Raw genomic sequence first — 15971 nt, forward strand, 5'->3', positions numbered from 1 at the left:
TTGTGTAAACAGTTTAGATCTCATGTCAGAGTATAATAAATGTTTTTTCTTTTGTTGACTGTATGTGCAGTACAAAAAAAATTCCAAGCGCTTTTCAGTTCGAAAATTTTCATGTGCCCGAACTCAATTGTAAAATTTTAATGTTAAACTGGTCCACATTTTGTGACATTTCAGGCCTGTAGCTGGGGGAGGTGTTGAGTGGTTCCACCAAACCCTTAAAATATTCAAGGGGAAAAGAGAAAGAAAGAGGAATAAAAGGGAAAAAGAATCAATATAAAAAGAGCAAACATGAATAAATAAAATTTCAACAACTCTTCCTATGGTTCCACACCACCAAATAGAGTTCCTATTCATTTATGTGTTAAAAGGTATGGAGGAATTGGTCGTTTTCTCATTGTTAAACCTCCCTGGTTCATTCAAAACACCATTTTACCTATTGTTTATGATATTTTCTACCATAAAACCAACAAATATTGGGTAGGTAAGCGGCTTGATTTTTCGCATTGACGCGTCGAAAACTACGTACATCCTGTCAATCTTACAGCACACTGATTCTATGTAGTGACGTCATCTGGCGAAGAAGAACAAAAAAACGTGCCTCAAATTTCAGAATTGTGACAAATGTAATCTTTTTATACTTAGATAATAAGAAAACCATCCACAAAGTACAGCTATCACAAAAAAATAGGCACATCAGCCTTCTTTCTAACTTTTTTTCCCATTAAATCAACCCTGGTGTGGTTCTCACAATAAAAACACTGATTTTTTTATCGGCCATTTACCTTGGTGGTGTGATTTGGTGGTGTGGACTCCTATACCTTTGTACAGGAGCCAAGTGTTGTTAATCCGTGATGAATCCACAGTCCAGTAGTGTATAAGCGAACATCAAAATGTGAGCGCGTAAAATTCGTAATGCCTGGAGCTTATGCGTAAAACACTCTCTTACGTTAGAGGTAGCAGCTCAACATAAAAGAAAGCTTTATTCTTTACTTCTATTGCTGATATCAACAGAGAAAGCACCGATCTTCTTGTAAGGTTGAGTGGCAATGACAAACGGACATTCCGAATGAAAGAAACATGTGGATTAGACAATCTTTTGCTTATTTTCGTTCTTGAAAGTGATTCAATCAAGTTTCACCGTTGTTCATCACCGATTAACAACTCGCGCCTAGCGCATCTGTGTGGTTTACTTCACTCTGAGGGCTAAAGCTGCCCTCGCGAAGTAAACCACACAGACGACGCGGATGCATGATGAACAACGGCGAAACCACGCAGACGCGTCCACTTCATTCGGGCAGCTAAAGTTATCTTAGTTTAATTTGTATTTTATTTGTATTTTGAATTCATTTCAGATATCTCATCATATGTACTGGTATAAGTACACCAAATGATCCAGACTTCCTGGGATCGGAGCACACCGACAGTTACGACGACATGTCTCTTGATACAGATGATTATGAAGGACAAAGTGTCCTGATCCTTGGCAGAGGCAACTCGGCCTTCGAGACTGCAGATCATATTGTTGGATCTACCAACTTGATCCATATGATTTCCAGATCTAGACTGCGTCTTGCCTGGGAAACACATTATGTTGGTGATTTGAGGTATGTACCATATATATATTAGAAACAGTATAACTCCAAGGGGGTTACCTTAGGGGTTGCTTAGGGAAGTCTGCTCCCTTGGAAAATATATTTGGGTGAAATTGGGATGGAAGCGGTAACAATTATTGTATAATCAGCCCTTTTTGATCCTGTTACCCTTCCTTCTACATCCAACATCTGCTAGGGTACGATTAAGGCATGATTCAAATAGAACAGACAGCCACACTTGCCAAAGATCGCTATGCATAGAGAAATCTTGTTGTAGCCTGCTCCGCAGCCGAACAGGATTATGATGACCCTTCCACCTCGGACATTATTTGTTGACTATAGTATTTTCCCCTACATATCGACCAGACATATTCATTTTAAAATGATTATTCCAACCAGGGTGGGGCACTCAATTTTCATTTTGGATGGAGGTGTGCTGCTGATGAGAACTGATTTCCCAGCAAAATAGGAGCTTCTGAACTGAAATTTCAACATATTTTGGGGTATAGTGAACTTAAATTGGGCCAAATTATAGGTTATGGAGCCCTTGACACATATACCCATACCACCTTTAATGCACATGTAACTAGCCCCTTCAGATTCCAACATTTCACATGATCGAAGCACTATGAGCTAATTAAGATTTAATTTAAATCTGGTCAACCAGACATACCTATTTTTGACGGACGACGTTGCGACTGAAACCTTCAGTCTTCAGCTGGGTTGTGATGCAAATGACCTTGAGTACCGGACACTTCCGGTATTGATGACAATCGACGAGGAATGTCCTTTATGATCCTGTCCCAGCCGTGTGATAGTTTGGCCCGGACACCGCCACCGCTGGTTGAGGGATGGTTGCTCAGCCCTCACCCAGATTGCCTCTTTCACTCCACGCTCAAACCAACGATGCTCGCGATCTAGGATTCGGACATCCTTGGTGTCAAAATGGTGTCCGTGGCTTTCAAATGTAAGTACACTGATGAGTCGTTTCCACCTGAGCTGGCTCTGCGATGTTGTAACATGCGATTGTGAAGAGGTTGGGCCGTTTCTCCTATGTAAGAGTCTTGACAGGCTTGCTCTTCAGAACAGCGGACCCCGTATACCACTCCACTGATCCTCCCCTTGGGCTGTTTGTCCTTGGGATGCACTAAGGACTGGCGGATCGTGTTCGTGGGTTTAAAGTGGGTGGTAATTCCGTGGTCGCGATAAATTCTTTTGAGTTTTTCCGATAAATCTCCGTGATATGGGATGGTAATACTTGTTGTTCTCCCCGTCTGATTCGTGCTACTGGCGGTGGGTTTGCTGTTGTCCTTGTTTAAGGCCTTATTAATGGCCCAGTCCTGGTAACCACAGTTACCCAGCGCTTTGCGAAGATGTTGATGTTCAGCAATCTTATCGGAGTCTTTGGTGATGATCGACTCAGCTCTATGAAACAAGGTGTTGACCACGCCGAGTTTTTGAATGAGCGGTTGATTGGAACCAAATTGAAGGTATTGGTCCGTGTGTGTCTGTTTTCGATAAACAGACACAGCAAGGGAGCGATCTTCTTCCACGGACACTAAACAGTCAAGAAACGCGAGTTTGTTATTTGACAATCCTTCCTGCGTGAACTTGATATGGGGATCAATTTGATTGATGTGGTTGAAAAACCTATCAAGTTCGTTGGATTTAATTAAAATCCAAGTATCATCCACATATCGATACCATCTAGATGGCGCTATACCGGAAACGTTGACAAAGCAATGCGCTCAAATCTTTCCATATAAAGGTTAGCGATAATCGGTGAGACGGGCGAACCCATGGAACATCCATGACATTGTTGGTAGAATTTTCCACTGTACGAAAAGTAGGTGTTATCTAAACAGAGACTAAGTAGATCACATAATTGATCAGGAGATAAGTTTGTCCGTTCATGAAGTGTGGTATCCTGAGTCAGAACTTCGCGAACTGCTGAGACTGCGTCCTTCGGAGGAATGCTGGTAAAGAGGGCTATGAGCTAAAATCATCGAAAAGTAAAGATGAAATAACATTTGTAATGTTTGTGTGACCACATTTTCATGTCAAACCATTTGAATTAGCCGGAAAAATTCAATGGGGGAAGGTTGAGTCTGCTTTTTGAATGTAAGCAAATTTATTCAGGAGTAGGTCCACATTTTGTAACCCACGCCCAGAAAATCCTAGATACGGGATATGGATTGAAGAATTGTGCCATGTTAAATTGGTATGTGTGAAATCCTTGTGGAGTGGTCTAGGGCATACAAATCCTGTTTTGATTCAATACATCAACTGAAACATTTCATATCCACAGGATAAAAATAACATTGTACATATTTGATTCCATTTTGATTGCACTGGGAAATAGAATGACACACAAGAGATCAAGATGATCTGGTCTTTCCATTCACCTTATATCACTCTGAATCATCTTAGCTTGAAGCCATGGATTTACTGGTAGACAGTAAGTAAGATGAAAAGTAAAGATGAAATAGAATTTGTAATGTTTGCGTGACTATATCAATTCAGCACACAGTTGGAATATTTGAAGTGTGGTGTTATTGAAAAAAATATCTTCAAAGTTGCTGGAGGAAGAAGTAACAGAGCATGATCAGTTCTTTTCACCGTCATAGTGTGATGTCAAAATCAATCGTTGCTGGTTCACGCTACCTGTGTTCGGAACCATTATCGAAATGATCACAACACAAAGTCAATAGGGTGCTAACAGGTAAGCAAACCAAGCGTGAACCAGTAACTTAGACGTATTCACTTAGATGGCGAATAGTTATTGTGCATATGAATGAATATTAATGACTAAAAGATTTGCATATTGTGCCAAATTCGGGGCCAAATTTTAATGAAAGTGGTATTAATTACACGCCATATAATTCCTGCTTGTATTGTTTCATCTCTCCTAACAGAGCAATTAACAATGGTCTCCTGGACACGTATATGCTCAAGTCTCTGGATGGCCAGCTAGAGGGCGATGTTGCAGATATGATGATCATCAAAAGGAGTGATGGAAAATTAGTACTTGGGGTACCGTATGACAGGGATGCCTTGAGTGAACTACATAGAGATCTCAAAAATGGGAATATATCAAGCGTTAACATATCTGAGAGGTTCAACGTGGATGAAATGACAGTGGATACATTGGACTTTGGCTTACCGGATAACTTTGCATTGCGTGATCCATATGATAGAATTATTAGATGTCTGGGATTTAAATTTGATTTTGATATTTTTAACCGGTAAGTCAAAGCTGTAGCCGGAGGGGGGGTGTGTGTGCAGTGGCGTGTCCAGGTGGTGCTTTGGAGGCTGAAGCCCCCCGCACTTTGTTAAAATATCATGTAAAATCAGCCGTTTTTTGGCGATTTTAGCCATTAAGCCCGGCTCATAACTCTGAAAGCCCCTCTGAGCCTCCCGCAGGAACAGATCCTGGACACGCCAGTGATACCAATCTGAATAAAAACTTTGAAATGCAGCCCTTTTTTGAAGGAAAAATTAACAGTATGTTCACTTTTTCAAAAACATTGAAATTGGCCCTTTTTTGAAGAAAAAATTCACAAAAGGTCCACTTTCGAGCCTGCTACACCCCCAATAGATCCTGGCCATGGGCTTGAGGTAAGCAAGTCTTGTCTAGACTTGCTTCATTCAATATTAAACTTTGTAACTTTGCAACTAAGAATGCCATACTTGGGGATTTCATCATCAGTAAGCTTATTCAATTTCCAAAATGTCCAACTTTGATCTGAGTAGATCAGACTATGTCACATTATGCATATATTTTTGCATTTACCAAAAGGGTCATATTTCCATTCTTTTAGTCAAGTCGCATTTAGAGTCACATTCAGTATTCCTTTCATGACAAAGAGAACCCAGCAGAAAGAAAAGCAACATACTCCATTTTGAACATTCCATACTGCAGTTTAATTATGATTGTTGTTATTATTGTTTATTGCGTACAGCAAATCATGCAATGTCACAGCTGGCCAGGGACGAAAGAAGAAATTCCCCGCCATCAAAGCCAACTATGAGTCTCTCAAGGTTCCTGGTTTATTCTTTGCTGGTACTAATACACATTCACTAGACTTCAGGAAATCAGCGGGTGGATTCATTCACGGGTTCCGCTATACAGGTAAGTGTCAATCAAAGTAGTTATAATTGAAGACAGAATTAAAAAGACTAGTTTGCGTCTGACGTCAGGGCAAAGGCATGGCGTGATTGGTTGCTGACCTGTGCAGTTTGGCATTTTGGTCTAGTTGACAGGAAATCATACGCAAACTAGTCTTTTTATTTTCTAATTCGTTCCTCAAACGCTAATAAATTGTTTTCATTGCCGCCTTCGCTCTTATTTGCGACCCCGCACGCCATTCTGAAATAGTGTAGTGGAAATCCGAAGTTCAGTGCAAGCGATGGGCAGACCCACGCGCTCACCCACTTCAGACGAACAGTCTACTCTGCTTGCTGCGAATTCGGTCAGTGAACACGCCTGTTCACCAGCATCTCAGCCCTCGCTAGTATGCATTCATATTCAAATAACCCGCTCACGCTTGACCAATAAAAATACATTTAATTTGGTCTTCAATTATAGATTTAAGTCCATCTGGCTTCCTTGAGATAATGATGGAGTAATCCACAATATTAGTGTCTTGCCAATTATGGGTTTAACAAAATATAGAAAATACTCTGATGCCATGATCCAGGGATGCAGGGTAGATAAATGTTTATGACCATGGAGCTATTTTAGTTGACATCCATACACCCCCTATGGAAGATATGACCTTAATCTTTTACACAGGGAGTGTGAATTTCAAATTGCGTTACTCCATTTGAAATCTACACCAATGTGGGAGATTTAGGTAAGGTCATGTCTTCCATATGGGGTATATGGATTTCAACTGGAATAGCATATTTTTGTGAGCAGAAGTAGGCCAGGCATTTCAATCTAATGCTTTATGTTTGTTCTCCTGCAGCTCGTGCACTTCACAATATACTAGAATGGCGTAACCATCAAGTTCCTTGGCCATCTGTAAGACAGCCAATCACAGAGTTGCTAAACCACATCATCAAACGCATCAATGAGGCGTCAGGCACATATCAGATGTTTGGAGTCTTGGGGGACGTTATCATTTTGGCAAAGTAAGTATAAAATGGGTAAAAACTTGATAGTTAGCATATGTGCTTACTATTGAGCGTTTTTAAACATGCAGACATGAAGTGCCCCATCCACAAAAGTGTAAAGGGTTTTGAGCAAATCATTGATACACATTAGTTATATATGAACAAGTAACCCTGCAAATGTGTGTCTCAACCCCATTAGCTCAGTTGGTAAAGGGGCAGACTTTGGTACAATTTCTTGTTATCAAAAGCGCCGATAGTAAGCACATATGCTAACTATCGAGTTTTTACTGTAATTACATTTGAAAACCACCCCCACTGAAAAGATTTTTTTGGAGAATTTGAATCAAAATCAGTTGCCATGCCAGATCCAGCAATTTTCATTCAAAAATATTTGGAAAAGGTGTTGAAGGTTTTTATCCGAATAGGGCGAAAATTAAACTGGATTTCATAAATTACAACAATTTTCAACTGGAATTTTAACTTAAAGTTAGTGAATATTTTCAGGTGGCACAGCAGGAAAAAATTTTAATTTCCTGGGAAGGTAATCCACATTTCCCACTATTTCCAATATATATATATATATTTCTTGATTTGAAAAAGTAAAATTTCCCTGTCTTCCCCACTTTTTCCTGCCATGCTAGCTGGATTAATGCTCTGCGTGCTAGCCATGCGCTTCAGTGGAAAAAGTTCAAGTTTTGAAATATTTTCTCACAATATCAAGAGCTATCTTAAGAACTACTGAATCAATACTAGGCTTGTTTGTACTCATTTTAATGCATTTTTCATGCTGATTCCAAATATGGTCATGAAAATTTACATTTCTGAAATTTTTGAATTAAAAAAAAAATTGAAACATGTCGTCTGCAGTCGACACCCGCGTGAAGAGTGTTAATATTGAACCTATGGTGCAATTGGGATAGAGATAGCAGGTCTTTCACCAGGGATGTGTAGATTTTTAATAGAATAGCTCAATATATTATATAAGTTTGCTTGCAAATTGTTTTATTTATGTCCTTAAATTGGCAATATTTATATCCACTGCTTGTTCATGAAATACGGGAATACTACTTTCTAGTGCCATATCCTAATGGGAAGGAGAGGGATGAGAACATAGATATTTTCTCATATTTCGTTAGGAAAAGGGGGTTGGTGGTAACAATTTTATCCTTTATGAGTATGAATTCTATAATTTCAGATGTTTTGGTCAACTTTGGTGAAGGATTTTAGTTTCAGTAGGGAATGTTTTATCCAACTGGTATTTAAATGATGAGATTGCAGAATTCATGTTCACTAAAGCGTCAAATGTATGGATGTGGCTTTTATGGTGTATTTTAAGCTTAAATTAAAACTGATAATAAAACTGAATTCTATTGAATGTTTCCAATTGCAAAGTGTGCAGAGACTTTGTGGGGTTGGCACCGGGGGTTCTCAGTACAAATGACCATACGGGACGCCGCAAATATGGGTAGCATTTTCAGCCTCTTGGTATATCAATGACCCCTTTTTCAAAGCCTATTTTGGTATATGAATGGGTCCTTTTTTCAAAATTTTCTCAATTTTTTCGGAAAATAGCCCAATATTTCGTTAATTTAGCAAAAATTTTCAAAATTTTCCCAAAATTTTGGGAAAATTTGTAAAAACTAGGACATTTTGGGTTAAATTCGGCCGAAAATTTTGACTTTTGGTATATCAATGGGTCCAAATTTCTTGAAAAATTGGTATATTTATGGGTCCACTTTCAAATTCTCAGCGGCATGTCCCTACCAAAACCAAACTTGAGTACCCCCCCGGGGGTTGGCATAGTGCTCAATAAATCACCATGCTTATTTTTAAAAAATCATTTCTTGTTTCAGCGATGATACTGAATATATATACTTGGAAGAATATCCCCTAAAGATGCTACATGCAATACCAGGCATCACAGGCTACTCGGCAAATAGGATATTGGTGGTTTCATTGGAGTATGGATATGATTTCTCAGGTAAGATGATTTAGAGAATAAAAGTATAACCGTTTTAGCCGCTGTTGTGCATCTATCGTCTCATATAACACGGGCGACATTGTTAGTTTAAGTAAAACAACAAGGGGAGGACAAGTTGTTTTACGCCAAAAATAATGATGTCCCGTGTTATATGAGACGATAGATGCACGACAGTGGCTAAAAACAATACCATTATTCTCGCTCTTAAACATGTCAATTCAAATAAATATATTAATCATAAGTATACCAAATATGAATCAAATTGAATCCTACATTTTACAAGGAATTACCTAGGACTTAGAATCAATCAGTCCTGTTGTTGCTATGCACCTCCAATTGGTTAAAAAAGCGTGTACAGGTATCGTGTTGAAATGCACATGCTAAAGTGTGTGATATTGTTTTAATATCACACAGGTAAGAACCAATAAGATTACAAGAACATTCTCAAGTGTTTAAGAATACCTAATTTCTAACAGTTTCCCTCTTCAAGCGAGGACCAAAGTAGGATCATGTGTGTAAGACAAAGTTGAGCACAAAGTCATATTGCATTTGATTTGATTTGATTTTATTCATACATGCATACAGACTGATTACAGAAATACACTGCCACATTACTACAGATTACAAGATTTATTTATTTGATATGCATCTTACAATAATAAAAAAACGGATACAAAACAGTTATAGTAAACAATAGTTAAACTACAACAAGATGATTAAATATCATGTACAGTGCGTTTATCAAAAGATGAGTTATACAAACTGAATAACCTGCTGAATGGTATCATAGTCCTGTACACTCATAATAAGAATAAAGATGTCTCTATCAGATAGATTGTCAAGGTCACAGATGCTTCTAAAATTATCAAACAATCTTATCCGCAAGAACACTTCATAACAAAGTGAAACTCATCTTCAACATCTTTACTATCGCATAACTTACAAATCCTATCTTCAGGCTTAAATGACGACCTTTTTTGTATACTTGTGAAGACCAGCACGAGAGGACCTAGGATTTTTCGAACGATTACCTTAATTTAACTTGGACCTAAACAAGGAATTTATATACAACTGAAGCTCCCATAGACTTTTCCAACCAAGGAACTTCATTTCACTTGGATGGAAACAAGGAGTTCTTGTTTATCTGAAACTGTGCGCCAAACCATGGACCCTCTTCAAAGTTTTAGGATCCAACCGCGTTAACCGAGACATGACCCTATAACAGCAAATGAGACACGGTCTTGTAATGCAGTTTTATTGTGTTTTTAATATGTTCATGTCAAACTCTATTAATAATTTCAAAATTCAATTTGTATCCATTTTGACTGTTGACTGTGAATGTTTAGCTCTAGGTCCAGGGACACTTCAAAACCTAAAAAATAAATAACTTGAAAAAGAAAACCGGTATGTGTATCTCTGATAATGGCCTCAGTTTCAGGTGTTTACCAATGCAACCCATCACACACTTACCCCGACACCCCCCCACACCCCTGTCACTCATAAGTTTGTATGTTTAATTCATATTTATGCAGGTCCTGGTAAGGATGTATTCAGAAGAAATCGTGCTATAGGAGAACCAAGTGAAGCACATCTATCCAACTTTTTACATCCTGTAATATACTTCTATAAAGAATTACCATCTAGTAAGTACTCTGTGTTATAGCATCTATACTGTGTCTCGTCTCAAGTTGAGAGAGCCGATATTATCAAAGACAGAGATAAAAAGATTTTATCACGTCTGATGTCATGTCAATTATGATCCTTGATTGGTTTACACAGGTTAGTAGCGCGTAAAAGGAAGGCCGATTTATCAGGTGCCGATCGGAGAAAAGGAATAGCAGCAAATGGCGAAAAATTACGTACTTTTACAAGGCAAAAAGCAGCTTTTCTAGGCATTGTTGACATGGTGCCTTCGCGAAAGAAAGTTTCCTACTACAAAGACCTAACTTTTGAGATGGTTTGCATGTTTGAAGGTGCAAAATTAACAATAAGGCGCCCAGTTATACCGCCGCGTTCAGCAAATCATAATCACAACACTTGTAAACAAACCGTGTTCGAGTTTGATTGACAGATGACGTCAGACACTCTTTTTATCTCTGTCTTTGATAATAGTGTGGTTACATCATGGTTTACCAGCATAAGGACAAACTGCCTTTCTTTGAGTGTGTATACACCCTGCAGGATTAGGTTAGTGCATGTGATTCAAAGCTGCCACTGTGCAATACACGCATAGCACTATCAACTTGAGAACAGATGCAATGGGCTATTCCATTTAAAATCCACACTACCCCTGTGGAAGATTTTGAAATATCTTCCACAGGGGAGTATGAATTTCAAATGGAATGAGCACATTAGCAGCTCCATTTGAAACTCACCCTCCCTCAGTGAAAGATTCAGGTTGAATCTTTCACTGAGGGTGTATGAAATTCAAATGGAGCTGCTTAATGTGTTCATTTCATTTGAACTTCATCCTCCCCTGTGGCAGATATTTCCAAAATCTTCCACAGGGTAGTGTGGATTTTAAATGGAATAGCCCAATATATACTGTATAATAGATAGAGCAGGTATTCCAACCTCTTTTGGAATGTGACCCCATATCATAGAAGTCTAACCACTTATGACCCCATGTCAAAATTGTTTCACAAGTATTCCAATCTCTGTTGAAAGTCTGAATACTTGTGACCTCATTTCAAAATTGTGTCACATTTGGCCAACCTTATTTCAGGATAGTCTCATGACCTCAACTCACTGTGTTGGAATCCTTGATGTAGGGGGTCCAGGCCATCTCAATGATCTCATAAATATCAAGTTAGAGCAAAACGATCTGCTCAAACATACGGCACAATTATTTGGGGAATAGTTGGTAGGTGATGGGCATCAGCCAGACTTGCACACTTCACTGGCTATGACTTACGAGCACCAAATTATTTTGTTTAAATGTGTAACTGGAACTGGTCCAAGCTACCAAAATGATTTATTTGTTATACACAAACCAGGTCATCTTGGTCTGTGATTAGCTTAAAAATTGTACATACTTTGAACACTATGGATGACAAAGCATCAGAAGTAACAGGTGCCAAAAGTGGATGATCCCTCTGTTGAGATGCAGGTACCTGCTTATACGGGTAAACAATCCAGATCCAGTTAAGACTATGTTACTCTATTAATGTATTTTAGAAATATCTTAAAACTCATCCTCCCCAAAGTAATCTTGTTCGCTATAAGTTGAGTTTTCGTTTGCTTATAAGTTTTTTGTTGCTGTTGTATTGTATAACTTGGTTATCTAAATGAAATAGCACTCTATAAATCCAGCTATTATGTTATGTTATCTGATTTCATTTATTTTTTGTTATCATCATTTAAAATAATTTCATTATTATTAACAATATTATCATTACCACCATTATCATTGTAGTTGAAGCAATGAGATTGATAGCCAAGCATCCTGGAGCAGTGCTACCTGAACCAGTCAAAGTCCATCATATGGTAGAGGACTTCTTGACAGACTTCTCAGCACCTGTCAGGTAACATCATTAGCTGCCATGTGTAAATATTGTTAGGCCAAGTAAAAGAAAACATGTATATCGTCCGGACTTTTTCAAAAATCGGTGAGGGAGGCCCTTATTATTTGTTATTATGTTATTTTTTACAATTCATTCCTGTGTAAAATTACATTTGCAAAGTCTTTGTCAACATATCATAAAAATGGGGAGGGGCCCTAATATTTTTGTTATTTCCCCTAAGTCCTACCCCTAGCTTGAAGAAAGTGTTTGCAATGTGTTTATAAATGATAACCAAGAACTTCCTAACATGTATTTTCATTACAACAATGTTAGAATAAGGGACCAACAAAAATAACAGAAATATTTGAAAATCTCCCAAAATCAGTGAGGGCAGGGACGATATACATGTTATTTATTTTACTTGGCCTTAGATTTGGCACACAGTGACATCGCCCCGATATCTTCATAGTAGAAATCGCCATGGTAGGTTGAATCCACAGCCACCCATGGCCATTTTATTCGGACCTATGAGATGCATATTATTAGCGAAGTGACCTGACTAAGGCTACTGATAGACGGGGTAATTGATTTCTCGCTCTGTGAGCAAGCTTGTATACGACATTGCGGTCAATGGTTATACTCTCTCCACTTGAGTGAGTGCCGCTATAGCCTGCTGCGCGCTGTAGTCCATATAGGACCAACGCAATATAATATTGAGAGTTTTGGTCAAATTTTGAGTTCAAAGCGCACGGCCAATTTTCAAAGCGCACACTAACGACTATAATATATGTTCAACACGTATTTTCAAGTGTATGAGACCACATCTGGTTTCTTGAGAAAAATTCATTTACGGGAGATATTCATCATTTTGTAACCCAGTATCCGAAGATTTTCGTCTGATATCAAAATCGTGCATAGCAATTCACGTGTATGGATCCCGTGTATTCATTTTAATGTCTCTGCTGCACCAAATAATTACTAGCCAGGCGATGTCGGTGTGTGGCATGTTCTTGGGAATAACTTGAGTTACAAAGGGAAGCTATTGGAGATGCATTCTTCTTATCCTAAACCTTGGTTTCCAAGATTACTTGAAAGAGTCTTGACTCTGCAGTAGACTATTCCAATTGAAAGCCATACACCTGCTATGGAAGATATGATCTTAATCTCCTACACAGGTATCTTACAGGCTTTAGTAGTTATATTCTTGTTAATCCCATATTTATACTACTAACTGGCCATTTTGAAAGTGTGGGATTTGTCCAGTTCCTAAATTACAGAGCAAAATAAAACCCAACATAGACATATCATATATATTTTATTCATCTTGTTTCTGATTCAGTATTTAAGGCATTAGTATAAATTATCCTGTTTTACAATTTGTCTTAAAACTAGTCTCTTACACAGTCTGCTTGTTTATGTTTGTACATAGTGAAAATTGAATGACATATCATACTTGTTTCCACAGTCATGTTCTGGTACTTCGTCGTTTCTTGGAATCTTGCATCGAGCAGGACCTCCGTAACTTCTTTGACAACCAATGCTTCTGGATGGCCTTAACCCACAGCAGCCCACCAGAGTCATGCAAGACATTCTTCTTAAAAGGTCAAAGGTTACCCCCATACTTTGAACTACAAGGGTCACTTACTCGAGAACAGTACTTTGGGGAGGAAGAGACCATCAAACGGGAGATGGAGGCACAACGGCATAGGGAGGCAGATCCTATTGATGAGTTGAAACCTGATGTAAGGAATGTAGGCTTTGGGTTTGAGGAACATAGCGAGTTGTAATTCATTGTGAATTACTTTCCGAATGATTGGTCCAAAGACAATATTTTTTTATAAGAGCTTGGGCATGTTCTTATTAGTTATCATTTGATTACGCAGAATCAGTAAGGTGAGCTTTATTCTGATAGTGCTAATTTTTATAGTGTAGAGATGTGCTTCAGATCAGAATCAACAAAGTTGAAACACTATAAAACAGCACTAAGGCTCTCAGAAAAAAGTTTTGTACATTTAGCAACATATTACCCAGCATGCAGTACTATTATGTGAGCCTGAACCCTCTTTTTTAAGACTTTGTTAACAAAATGGACCTCTGTGACATCACTGGTTCATGCAGCATCATGGTTCCTTATATGTGACCTGCTACCATGAAATCAGCGTAAAGTCGCAAGTTATTAGTCACTCAAAACGCCCTGGCTACTGCGTTGGTGTTCACTCACCTGTTAAAGCCACTAAGTATGTCTGTATGTCCTTTGTGAATGGGGGCACAATGGGCCATTCACGAAGGATAATACTACTGGCGTGTACAGGTGGCAGCAAACAAAGAACATCAACTTAGTCAGACCAAATATCTCGAAACTACCAACTCAACAAAATGAGTATAAAGTCGTGGCGACTTTACGCTGATTTTGTGGTAGCAGGTCACATATGTAATACACAATGAAGAGTTCAGATTAAATATAATATGGGATAAATGCCAATCAGAATATTGGTGGTCATCATGTTCTGCATAGAAACTGGTACTCGCATAGCCATATTTTTTTACAGCAGGGATTAGCTAAAAGCTGATCTGGATGGTGGCATTTATCATATTTTACATCTGAACCACATCAACTGGAAAAGAATTATGCCATTTTCAGCCTTCATTATAAGAAAGGTTTTGTTGTTAAGGCATGGGGGAAAAACCCTGTAACCTGTTCTACAGGCGAACAGACAGACCTTACAAGTTGGGTCAGCCAGTTGGGCATCTTACTATAAATAGGGGAATGTTGTATGTGTGTATGTGGTTTATGTAAAAGGCTCCGTCAGTTTCGATCCAAATGTCGCCAAATTCATACGGGAGATCGAGGAATATACGGAAATTGCCTCGACTTTATTTGGTTGAAATCGGTCAAGAATTGGCTGCAAAACAGTGAAAATATGGGTAAAAACGGGTTTTTGTTATGAAAATCAGTTGTCAACCTGCGCGTCACTGCAGCTGGCAGGCAGCAGCGTCGGGCGCTATGAGCGTAATCGCGACTACGCCAATGCGCGCAGAACGGCGAGAGCCACGCGATTTTGCGAGCCAGAGACCAGTGGACATGATAATACAGAAAGAAGGAAAAATAAATAAAAATTAAAGGGTAAAAGGGTACATGGACGGGTCACGGATTATGATAACGATGAACACGTCCAAGATACACGCTATGAGAGGACGATATATGGGAAAAATATGTGTGTTGTATAAACAAAATGAAGCGGTAGACCTACTATAAAGAAAAATGAAATTAAAATGACAAAAAAAGGTACGAGTAATAGTCCAACGGGTTAAAGTAACTAGATGAAACGGGAACGAAACAAAGAAGGAAAGAAACTAATCGGAAAAAAAAAAAAAAAAAAAAGAAGCTATATTAATGATAACATAATTAAATTTAAAAAAACATGGAAACGGGAAATCGCAAGCAGCAAATAAAAAATGAAGCTAAAAGGGAAATGTAAGAAATAACAGATTTAGGAAAAAAATGGGAACGGGTTTAAATAAATAAATAACATGAAAACGGAAAATCACAAGCTAAGCAGCAAATATTTTTGGGAAAAAATAACCCCATGTATAGAAGAAACTGAAAAGAAAGGAAATGTAAGAAGAGACAGATTTATATAAAGAAAATGTATCTTTTAGATGATTCTTCCTGTTCAGTAATTCTTCCTGTTATAGTGAACGCTCCCATTTACTCATCTTATGGGGACCACAAGCGCTTGGGTATCCCGCTAGTAATAATAACTTTGCAAATATACT

At 38.4% G+C, this 15971-nt stretch overlaps 1 protein-coding gene across 1 annotated transcript in view; it reads left to right on the forward strand.

Annotated features, from left to right (window-relative positions):
• The window catches only part of LOC140156732 (FAD-dependent oxidoreductase domain-containing protein 2-like), a 112557-nt gene extending 97613 nt beyond the window's left edge, over positions 1 to 14944 (forward strand). The window contains exons 4-11 of the mRNA XM_072179675.1: positions 1353 to 1604; positions 4508 to 4837; positions 5555 to 5724; positions 6563 to 6728; positions 8564 to 8691; positions 10224 to 10334; positions 12107 to 12215; positions 13660 to 14944. Coding sequence (XP_072035776.1) covers positions 1353 to 1604; positions 4508 to 4837; positions 5555 to 5724; positions 6563 to 6728; positions 8564 to 8691; positions 10224 to 10334; positions 12107 to 12215; positions 13660 to 13981 — 1588 coding nt within the window. The 3' untranslated portion in view covers positions 13982 to 14944. The remainder of the gene's footprint in view (positions 1 to 1352; positions 1605 to 4507; positions 4838 to 5554; positions 5725 to 6562; positions 6729 to 8563; positions 8692 to 10223; positions 10335 to 12106; positions 12216 to 13659) is intronic.
• The last annotated feature ends 1027 nt before the right edge of the window (positions 14945 to 15971 follow it).

Source organism: Amphiura filiformis, chromosome 7, assembly GCF_039555335.1.
Source record: "Amphiura filiformis chromosome 7, Afil_fr2py, whole genome shotgun sequence".
NCBI lineage: Eukaryota > Metazoa > Echinodermata > Ophiuroidea > Amphilepidida > Amphiuridae > Amphiura > Amphiura filiformis.